This window comes from Lathyrus oleraceus, chromosome 2, assembly GCF_024323335.1.
Source record: "Lathyrus oleraceus cultivar Zhongwan6 chromosome 2, CAAS_Psat_ZW6_1.0, whole genome shotgun sequence".
NCBI lineage: Eukaryota > Viridiplantae > Streptophyta > Magnoliopsida > Fabales > Fabaceae > Lathyrus > Lathyrus oleraceus.
Window position 1 is genome coordinate 9,185,460 of NC_066580.1, and position 11,047 is coordinate 9,196,506.

At 32.1% G+C, this 11,047-nt stretch overlaps 2 protein-coding genes across 2 annotated transcripts; one reads left to right on the plus strand and one right to left on the minus strand.

The window, feature by feature from the left end:
* Positions 1-450: 450 nt before the first annotated feature.
* Positions 451-7,947, plus strand: LOC127117604 (putative DUF21 domain-containing protein At3g13070, chloroplastic). The gene is made up of 14 exons (XM_051047676.1): positions 451-1,347; positions 2,584-2,681; positions 2,772-2,865; positions 3,728-3,805; positions 3,928-4,031; positions 5,302-5,383; positions 5,693-5,832; positions 5,907-5,985; positions 6,088-6,151; positions 6,288-6,379; positions 6,766-6,831; positions 6,952-7,068; positions 7,205-7,375; positions 7,463-7,947. The coding sequence occupies exons 1-14, from the start codon at positions 754-756 to the stop codon at positions 7,703-7,705; spliced, it is 2,022 nt and encodes a 673-aa protein (XP_050903633.1). The 5' UTR covers positions 451-753; the 3' UTR covers positions 7,706-7,947.
* Positions 7,948-8,540: 593 nt separating this feature from the next.
* LOC127117605 (uncharacterized) lies at positions 8,541-9,124 on the minus strand. The gene is made up of 3 exons (XM_051047677.1): positions 9,060-9,124; positions 8,897-8,975; positions 8,541-8,801 (listed from the first exon to the last, which is right to left on the minus strand). The coding sequence occupies exons 1-3, from the start codon at positions 9,063-9,065 to the stop codon at positions 8,656-8,658; spliced, it is 231 nt and encodes a 76-aa protein (XP_050903634.1). The 5' UTR covers positions 9,066-9,124; the 3' UTR covers positions 8,541-8,655.
* Between the last annotated feature and the right edge of the window lie 1,923 nt (positions 9,125-11,047).

Genomic DNA, 11,047 nt, shown 5'->3' on the forward strand with positions numbered 1-11,047 from the left:
CAATATAACTGAGGTGACAAGTTAAATTCAAATATAATTAAGGTGACAAGTTAAATTCTTCGTCTTTATCTTTTAATATATTTCTTCTTTTTGGTTTAAAAAAATTATTACTCCTTCCGTTCTTTTAGAAATGTTATTGTAAAAAAATTATTTCTTTTTAATTATCACTTACAAGGTTCAAGATAATATTAATTACATTTTTATTAAAAATATTCCTAAATAATTATTATAAAAAAAATAAAATAAATATAATAAATAATTAAGAATATTATAGATAAAAAATAATTATTATTTAAAAAATAATAATAATGATTAACTTTTTTTTTTCAATATCCATAAAAATAAAATAAAAAAATATATAAAAAAAAGGAGGAATAGTTAATTATCTTAAAGTTTTGATGAAGGAATATTCTATCTATATGGAAGTAGAAATGTATCTCAATCCCACCTATACGTTTCTTGTACTAACAAATTACAAACAGAACATCTGCCAACCAAACCAAGTGGCGTGGTCTCTCTAAGTCCAACTCTCCTCTGCGGCCTAACACGCCCCATTCCGAATTCTCTTCAATCTCAAACCCTAATTTCCCAATTCTGCTTTTTCAACATAATTTCTTTCTATTTATTCACTGTATATACACATTTTTCTTCCTTTTCACCTTCCTCGGTTGCATCGCTTAATCCATTTCATCACCAAAAAAAGTTACAACTCGTTTTGAATTTGCGGAGTGTTATGATTTTACTGTTCTAGCAATGGTTTTCGAATCTTCGGTTTTGGGTCACCATGTCTTCTGTTCGGGTTCCAAATTGCTTTACCCAGTGCATGAGAATCGCACAAAGAGAATCCCAATGAAGGTTTTGGGTACAAACAGTAGATACTTATTTCCTATTGTGTCGAATTGTGTTGGTCCTTTCAGTTCTACAAGCTTTCATGGTTCAAGTTATGGAAACAATGTGAAGCTAGTTGGTGGAGCTAGCTTGAAGATGAACTGTCTTGGTAGTAGTAGTAATAGTGATTGTTTGAAAGAGAAAAATGTTGTTTCCAATTCCGATGCTAATTTGAAGTTCATAGATGAGTTTTTGGTGAAGAGAGGGATTGTTTTGGCGGCTGCTGTTTGTGGGGTGTTGGTGTTTGGATGTCCGCAGGTTTTCGCTGCGGAAGGTGTGGTGAAAGCTGGATATGGTGTTATTGGGAAGAGCATACTTTTGCTTAAGAGTACTTGGCCTACTGTTTTGCAAGTTCTTCGTTTGTTTAAGGAGCAAGGGTTGTTATTGGCTTTGCTTTTAGGTCTCTCTGCGTTTTTCTCTCTGGCGGAGACATCAATTACTACACTTTGGCCTTGGAAGGTATCATGTTTGTTTTTTCCCTTTATTAGTGAGTGACTATTTTTTCATATGTTAGTTCTATAAAATAGGAGCTATGTTTAGAAAAATAGGAACTTGTTCTTTGTAAAACCCTATTGTGGCATTGAATATAGTGTTAGTTGGTAAAAAGGATTGTTGTCAGGGCTGGATTGAGTTTTGGAGGTGAGTTTTGTGGAAATAGGATATAGTTCATTATGATTTGGTAACATTGCTGACAGTGAAATTTATTTTTATTTCTGACTGCTGAAAGTATCTCATCTTTGAAGTGATGTAGTTTGTATTTTGGATGAGATCATACTAACCAGAAACTCATCCCCTATCTAACTGTTTGAGACACCAAAATTCTTTGGTTTTGTTGAAGTGGTGGGTTTAAAATGAAAAGAGAGAAATAATAAGAACCTTGAATAGTATAGATAATAATTAGATACTTAGTTGATAATTAATTTGACACTGACTTCATACAAAAGACTAAACATCAATCCCTATCAATAGCAGTGTTATCAAATTACCCCGCTATGGCGGATATACATGGCGGTTTTTGGACTTGCCGCAATAGTAAATATTGGCCGCTATTGTGGGGTTTTCCGCCATAATCCGCAATAATGGCGCCGTAAAGTGGCCGGTATGGCGGGATTTTGGCTCTCCGCCATGGACCGCCATCCGCCATCGACAACACTGATCAATAGGGATGTAAGACTCATAATCCTAAATAAATAGGAAAATCAGGAAACAAATTATAAACATGACTAATTAGAAAACTAATCTAAGAGACAATCTAAAATACTTAAAAACTTAATGTTATTGGGACATTAAATATAGCTATGGCCCATATTTTTAATACAACACTATCTGACATAGTTTGCGTTGTATACATATGTTTGTGCCATTGTCTTGCTTTAGTAACTTGGATCATGTCAACACTGAAAGCCGAAACATCATAATTTGGTTGTAAAACTGTGACTGGAGAATCACCAATTTGTTAAATCCTGCTCCTTACAGTTAAAGCTTGCAGCAACTTGCCTCTTTGTTGGCAAAAAATTGAAATCTCTCTGATTGAAGCATCAATGCCTAAGTAGTGCATTTTCCAAGTTTTTTTTTTATTGTTCCTTCGATATGCATGCATTTCTGTACGTTAGATATGCAATTCCCTTTGATTAGTATGGTTGAGTTTATGTTTAACGCTTTGATTTCTGATTACTGTTGTTGGAAATTTTTAAGGTTCGTGAGTTGGCTGAAAAAGAGACTGAAAACGGCGTCTTCAGACTACTCCGTAGTGATGTTACTCGATTCCTAACGACCATACTTATCGGCACAACGTATTGTTGCTTAATTGGTCTTTTAATTAAAGAATATCATTTTCTTCAACTTGATTATAGTAGATTCTCATGTCAATAAGTTGCGTGCAGTGTGGTAAATATTGCAGCGACTGCTCTGGTCACAGAAGCTGCAACTGCAGCATTTGGTGAAGCTGGTGTTAGTGCAGCAACAGGAGTGATGACTGTATGTTTTCTTTTTCTTGCTTGGATATTAATAACAGGACATCAAAACATGCTTAAATGATTGATACATATATTTGATCATCCAAAACTCAGATTCACTAGGCAACTCGATTGTTTTTCATTTCAAACCTTGAATCTTTCAGTATATCAACATGCTGACCGTTAAACTTGCAAACTCCTGATGTGACGGGAACCAGAATTTGACATATAAAGCTTGCTAGCTTTATCACCAATTTGTGAAAAAGGTGCCCGAGCTAATCTTTGAGTGGATAGGAAAAACGGGGTTGATATAATCTGTTATTTGAATTTATAAATTTAAAAGCTATCCACATATCAGCAATTTAGGCACCATTTTAGGATGCAGGATATTCCTCAAGTTAAGTATCCTGTTTTAAATTTTATTTAGTTAAATTTTTTTTTATAGTAATTAGTTTAAATTATCTTTTCAAACAGAATGTTTGCATCAAGATTGATCACAAAACATTACCCCAAGGGTTTCTTTTTGACTCATAGACTTTTTATCGGCAACCTTTTTTGTGATCTGTATGTCTCCAAAAATGTCATTGCTAGTACCACTCATCTTAACTTGGTTCAGTGGATAGAAGCTACAAATTCTTTGGGCTATAAACGGAGCCTGTTTGTTTATCATTTAAATTCTCATGGATGCTTCAGCATCTGTTTATTTGTTCTTTCCGATAATTAACTATTTCTGGTAAATAAACTGGGACTCAATGTATTCTAATTTCATAAGTTTGTGTTTCTTCTCACCTCTCGTAAGTATAATATAGGTTGCAAGTTGGTACATATGTCATAGAGTTGCTTCTCATAATATCTGATTTCTCTCCTCTCTGTACTCAAACAAGGTTGCCATTTTGCTTCTCACCGAAATCACTCCAAAAAGCATTGCGGTTCACAATGCCACAGAGGTGGCTCGGTTTGTGGTAAGTTTTAAATTTATTGTGAAGATAGAAATGTGCTGATTAAGTATTTTTGTTTATTTTGTACACCATGACATTTCTACTTTAACTTCATTTAGTAACAAATATTAATTCTAATGCTCTAGGTCAGGCCAGTGGCATGGCTTTCTCTGGTACTGTATCCCGTTGGAAGGATTGTTACCTTTCTTTCAATGGGGATGCTTAAATTGCTTGGCTTAAAAGGAAGTAGGTATGCTTAAAAGATAGCCACCGATTAATCTTCACTTCTTGTAAACTTGTTCATTGTTTTTACTTATTTACGTGTGTCGTGAAATCTGATTCTAATTTGTGATGTAAATCTCAGTCCCTTCATCATAGGGATGTCATTTTTTCTCTCTCACTGCACCGTGATAACTGCATTTTCTAAGGTTGTTTTTGTTTATAAGTGTGATAAAGAGATTAATTAAATGGAGTAATGAAGTTACTTAATTGATCACTAGGGTTTTGTATGTGGTAGCTGCTAGATAATTGTTGGCAATGGTTATTGGGTTTGTAATTTGACCAAATCACGTGATACAAGGGAGTGATTTTTTTTTCTGTATTTTTGAACCTTTGTTTGAAAGAGAAAGCATTGTTTGCCACCTTTGTGGTGTTATGCTCATAGGTTAAAGAGTGGATACACAACCTTTACTATTATAGAGAGTGTTCTGATATTTGTAAGATGTTTCACCGAGTGTTGATATTGAGGCAAACATTGGAAGCACATGAATCTTAAGTGTTACGGGAAAAAATACCACTCTCAAACTAAAGTGGAATATTAACTGCATTATCTATACCTACAATATTCAATATTGTATTGGACTGAAAGTTGAGCAATAGATAGTGTATAGAAAGAGTAAGTTCACTACATAGATGAGAATATTGGTAAACAGTGTTGTCAAATAGCCAACCATAAATTAGTGCACTGTAGTGCAGCAAAATTTGAACAAATAGGTATTGTTCTGTGATACACTATTTAGTACAAAGTGTTGTCAAAATATAGCGGCACTATAGCTTTGTAGTGTAGCGAAATTTAAACAAACCGCAATTTCCTGCGATCCAGAATCGACAACACCATGGATAAGTGATTAGAAAAGACTCGATAGTATTAGAAATGAAATTACTAGAAAGAAGATTGGGGTAAATTCTATTGTAGAAAAGTTAGCAGTTTCTTGTCTTAGGTGGTTTGAGCTTATGGATAGAAGAGTTGTAAAAGCAGCGATATAGAGGGTGGGCCAGATGTAGGATAGTCTGATGGTAAGCAGTAGAGCTAAACTAAGAAAACTAGTTGAGATGTGGATTTAAATAGTCTCATTAACACGATTCATATTGCCAACTCCACCTAGTGGAAACTCAAAAAAGGATTTTGTTGTATTTTGTATATATTGATAATACACGTCTAGGAAGTTGCATCCATTTGTTGAAGCAATTATCATTTCTTTTGATTGCGTTCAACGCTAAGCCAATATATTTTATTTCAGCGAGCCATATGTAACCGAAGAGGAGCTAAAACTGATGCTGAGGGGTGCAGAATTAAGTGGGGCAATAGAAGAGGAAGAACAGGTAATGTATATCGGGTTTAAATCTCGTTATATGATTGCATATTTGTTTTCAAATTTTCAGCCCTTTCTCTCCTTGGTAGAAATAAAATGTATTAATACTACCATTATAAAAGAATTGTCTCTACAATACTTTATTTATTATTTTTTTATATAAAATAGGACTTGAAATTTCATGTGAAGTTTTTTTTTTTGTAATAACATTTTAGTGTTATTCTTTACTACACTTGCAAAAGCCCTTTATCATTTCAGAGTGTTTAATCTGTTATCATATGTTTCTTTACTGACAAAGTGTCCTGAATATATATTATAGGATATGATTGAAAATGTGTTGGAGATAAAAGACACACATGTCAGAGAGGTTATGACACCTCTTGTTGATGTTGTTGCAATCGATGCAAGTTCAAGCCTTGTAGATTTTCATCACTTGTGGGTCACGCATCAATACTCAAGGTATTTAATTTTCTAATTCAAATTCAAAGTGATTATTTTTCCCAGTGCTAACTGTATCTTGACATGTTTCCTAGGGTACCCGTTTTTGAGCAACGTGTTGATAATATTATGGGTATAGCGTATGCGATGGATCTACTTGATTATGTTCAAAAGGTTGGAAGATTTTTACTACTATTATTGGTTACAAGTAATAAGTGCTTTACCAGTTACTCCAATCTAACAGTTTGCAGAATTATATTCTGTTTGATTTTGAAGGGCGAGACTCTAGAAAGTATTACAGTTGGAGATATGGCTCACAAGCCTGCATATTTTGTACCTGGTAACTTAACTTTATCTTAACACATTGAAATTGAATTGTTAAACTGGTTGAATTGTTTGAGCTAGGAACACATTTGTACCTGTTTAAACTTGATGCAGAATACTGAATGAATAGATTACTATTACCGCCTTTGCAGATTCAATGTCTGTTTGGAATCTTCTTAGAGAATTTCGAATCAGGAAGGTTCACATGGCTGTCGTTCTTAACGAGTATGGTGGAACTGTTGGGGTATGTGCTTGCCATACGTGAATACAACCATCTCAGATCAATTTGTTTGATATAGCATGAATCTTTCAGTTTGTGGTTCACATTACTATGTGATTACTGGTAATAATTTGAAAAAATAAATAAATTAAATAGTGTCGGTGTCGGTTTCAGACACCGAACTAACACACATTTTTTCAGAAGTGTCGGTGCTACATATATGATAGTTTTTCCAATGATTTTTTGGCACATCCTTCTACATGCTTGCTGCATTTACTAAATCCTTTTTTAATAGTTAAATTGAGAAATGTTTACTTCTTGATCTGCCAATAATGTCTTAACAATTTTTACGAGATGATGGTTTTTAAATCAACGAGTCTTTATGGCTTACGTATCTTGCCATTTTACAGCTTGTAACTCTTGAAGATGTCGTTGAAGAAATTGTTGGTGAAATCTTTGATGAAAATGACTCAAAGGTAAATCTCATTATAAATACTTCTGCCTAATCTTTACATTTTCAAATTAATTTATTTACATATTACTGAAACAAGACCATGTAAAGAATCTTTTTGCATTCTTTTGCTGCAATTCTACAGGAAGAAATACAGAAAAAAACTGGTTACATCGTAATGCGAGCTGAGGGTGTGTTTGACGTCGATGCTAACACATCCATTGATCAACTCTCTGAAGATTTGACCATCAAGATGCCAGAGGTTCACCACATTATTTTTACGCACGCATTTTTTACATATTGAATTTCTACAAATTAACTATGCTTACTCCCCATATCGCAAAATCCGTTTAAGATTTGTGGGCCTCGTAACACGATAGTTACTTCTATTTTTTCAGGGTCACCAATATGAGACAGTATCTGGCTTTGTATGTGAAGCCTTTGGATATATTCCAAGGACAGGAGAGAGCATCAAGATAGTTCTTGAAAGGGACGATGAAGATGACGAAGATGATTCCAATGGTGATCACCAGGAACCGAAAGAGAAGAAACATATTTTCAAACTCGAGGTAATCACTTTGTTGCTATCAAATATTGTCCCTTACGGCAGTTTATTATTTATAAGAATTCAACACCTCTCCTTCTCATTGATGCAGGTACTAGCAGGAAATGCTAGAAAGGTGAGCGCTGTTCGGTTTGAAAGGCTTAATAATGGAGACGAAATGTTGGAGACGAAAGAAGTAACACGAATGTTCCCAAAAATTGTAAAAAGAAAATGGAACACTGGTGAGGAATCTGAAGATGACGCTGAATATGATGGATATGCATTTCCAAAGAGACGAGAGGAAGACATTTCTAATGAATATGTAGTTGATCAGGAAAATTCTCATAGAAATTAATAAGTTATTTTCACTTCAATTTTTTTTATATGTTCTCTCTAATTAGCAAGCTCTTGTGCCATTTTTGTATTGTATTAGATTGATAAACTTGAGATAAGTGTACAAAATGAGAACCAATGTTCTTTTGAAAAAAAAGAAAGAACCAGAATAGAACCTTTCGATGACAAAGAGGGTTCTATGCCAACACAAGTCTTTTTGAAGGCTTGAAAGTCCTAATAAAGATGTCATATTTTCTACATTAATTTATCTATCATGCTACACCTTTTCTCCAAGGAAGAAAAAAAATGAAGATTTGGGTGAGAAAACTATTGAGAAAATTAGGGAGAGCTATGTTCATTTGAAAATAACATTAAGTTTATACAGGTAATTTTTTTTTGGTTCATTTGAATTTGGTTGATACATGTATCCTTTAGATATAATCTATTCAAAATTTTATATTTTAAAAATAAATTAACACTGATTGATTGAATTTATACAAAAGGCACTTTTTAATACGAATTAAAAGGAATACATATGATATATTAAAGGGTTAAAAATAACTTTAGTATTTGTAAGCTTAAAAAAAAACACTTTACTATTTGTAAATATATTATTTTTTGATTTACTTTATAAACTATATTTTTTGTTTTGAAGTTAGTAAAAATATCATTTATTTTGGTCTTTAGTCGGTGTATTTTGTTTAATTCCTGCAAAAATTTTCATATTAAATTATTCTGTAATATTACTTTTGTTTTTTATTTTAAAGGGTTAAAATCAAATTTTTATATTAATATATTTAATTGGAGCTAAAAAAAATAAAAATAAAAAAACTATATATTTGCAATGATCAAAAATAAAAATAATACAAACAATGGATTAATAAATTTACAGAATAATTGTAACAAATAAACAATCACATTTTCTACAAATGAATATTAAACACATATTGCAAACAAAATTACACATAGCTATTAATCATCCATGGCCACAGTAACAAGTCTTGCATGCTTGGTGACTTTCTCTCTCAGACATTCTGTCACTCTTGCTGCATCAACATCTTCTCCTTTAATCACCACTCTATCTTTTCCTTCTCTTTCAAAACTAACCGATGTAACACCTATTATACAAACATAATCCACAAATAATCACTTAATTAAACACTAATAATAATTAACACTAGTTCTTAACATCAAAGTTACAATCAAAACGTACCATCCGCAATGGTGCATATTGTTAATATTTTCCTCTTGTATTTTGCAGAGTGAAGTGGTATCTCAATCACAATCTTTTGCTGCACAATTTATAAGTCAAGTCAAGTTTTTAAGAGAAAAAGAAGAAAGAAGAACGATATTCAATGATATGCAATTGCACTTACCCTCATGATAATCTTCACCAAATGAAATTAGCTTAATTAAGTTATGATTAAGAGACTTGTTGAAGAAGAATTAACCATGATCCCATGCATATATAGTCGAAAAGACGTGTATGTATGTGTGACTTGTGGTATAGCTTAATAGTCAAATTGAAATAATTAACTTGTAAGGCAAACGTATGTATGAGATTAAGTTAAGTAATTCATGCATTAATTCAAAAAGCTAAGTTGGCGATCCACTTTTCATGGATTTAACACGGTTGACATATTGCATAGTGTCAAATAAAGAAAGAAAGTCAGCTGGTTATATGTGTTCAAAGTCAATATTAATGGAATGACGTGTATGAAAGGAATATGGTGATGTATATACATGTTTTTATGTTATTTGAATGACGTACTTATGAAAGGAATATGATGATTTATGAATGTAATATGGACACATCTCTTCAAATATACTAATTTAATTTTTATATATTATTGTTTTCAAAATTAAATTGAAAGTTTATAGGTTAGGGAGCAGTCGGCGAAACAAACATTTTACATGAAAAAAACAAAGTCTACGTCATAAGAATGATGTATTTGAATTAGGTAGGGATTACCTACGGATTAATTACAAATTAGCTATAGTTTCTAGGTTTTTGTATAATATTCATGCTATTGACGAAATCTTCGTCACTATAAATTTAATTAATATAAATAAAATTAAATAGGGACACATGGCATCCATGTCAACATCTTTGACACACTGCCACTGTCACGTGTCATGCCACGTCGACTTCTGTTAACAGACGTTAGCAGGAGGAACCAAAAGTACACATGAAAAATATTAGGAGAACCCAGGGACGGAGTCAAAATTTTTGAGTTGTGGGGTCAAGACCATTTTATAAATAAATATATTTTAATTTCATCTCAATCACTCGGAAGATATACTACCATTTTTTTTACCTTAAATCAGGATCATTACGAAGTTTTTTCAATTCAAACTAAAAAAAAATCATAAACAACCCCAATTTAAAGCTTCCACGTTCATGTGTTTGAGGATTAAGAGTCTATGATTCCTCTATTGATTTTCTTTTTAAAAAAATTCCATTGCTTATTATTTAAAATGAAAAAGAAATAGCACAATTAAAATCATATTAAAAAACGGTTCATACTAGTACTATAAAATAGATATAAACACAATAATTTCAAAGATAAATACAATTTCAAGTTCAATGAGGTAACAAAATATTTTATCTTTTATTATAATAATAAAATAAATAATAAATTCATAAAGATTAAAATTTTAAAAATACCTTTTAGAATATCAACAATGAAGAAGAAATCAATATAAAAGACACACTTTGTAGTAAGGGAAAGAAAAAGAGTGAGTGATTCATTTGTGCTTGAAAAAAGTCAAAAATAATTAATAGGAATGGAAAAATGAAGTTGATTACTTATTATTTTATTAAAATTATTTATTTGATTTAATATATAACCATATTATTTATAACACTAAATACTAAATAATAATAATTATGTTGAATTGTAATTCCTTGTGTCGAAGCAGGTTGCTTGATAAAACAAGGAAGTGTCGAACCACCTAGTATGTTGAGTTGTGTTAGTGTGTCAAAGTGTCGAAGCATGTTGCTTCACACATGATTTCGACTTATGCCTATTTTAGTAGTGTTATCTATTTTGGGCTTTTATAGTTTTGGGTTTTGCCTTGAGGTCCAAGTTAACCTAAATTTATAAATAGAGGGAGTAACCCTTATTCTTGTAATGAAGTGAATAGAGTATTCATAACATTGTAATTCACAGTATTTTGCAGTTGCAAAGTGAATATCCACAGTTTGTGGACAAAAAGAAACTCTGCAGAATTTAATTCTTCTCTCCTTCATCGTTCTTTACTTTCTTTCTTTTTTCATTGTTATTGTGTGGGTGATAACAATCTTGTTCGTCAAGATTGATTGAAATTCTCCATAGGTCTTTGGGGGATTTCCAACATCTGG

What these genes read in the sequence shown, in the direction of transcription:
- LOC127117604 (XM_051047676.1), top strand. Translation starts at nt 754, where the DNA reads ATGGTTTTCGAATCTTCGGTTTTGGGTCACCATGTCTTCTGTTCGGGT. An exon ending in AGTATGGTGGAACTGTTGGG is followed by an intron (nt 6,380 to 6,765) that starts GTATGTGCTTGC and finishes GCCATTTTACAG; the next exon opens with CTTGTAACTCTTGAAGATGT. An exon ending in TGACCATCAAGATGCCAGAG is followed by an intron (nt 7,069 to 7,204) that starts GTTCACCACATT and finishes CTATTTTTTCAG; the next exon opens with GGTCACCAATATGAGACAGT.
- LOC127117605 (XM_051047677.1), bottom strand. An exon ending in AATATGCACCATTGCGGATG is followed by an intron (nt 8,802 to 8,896) that starts GTACGTTTTGAT and finishes TTTGTATAATAG; the next exon opens with GTGTTACATCGGTTAGTTTT.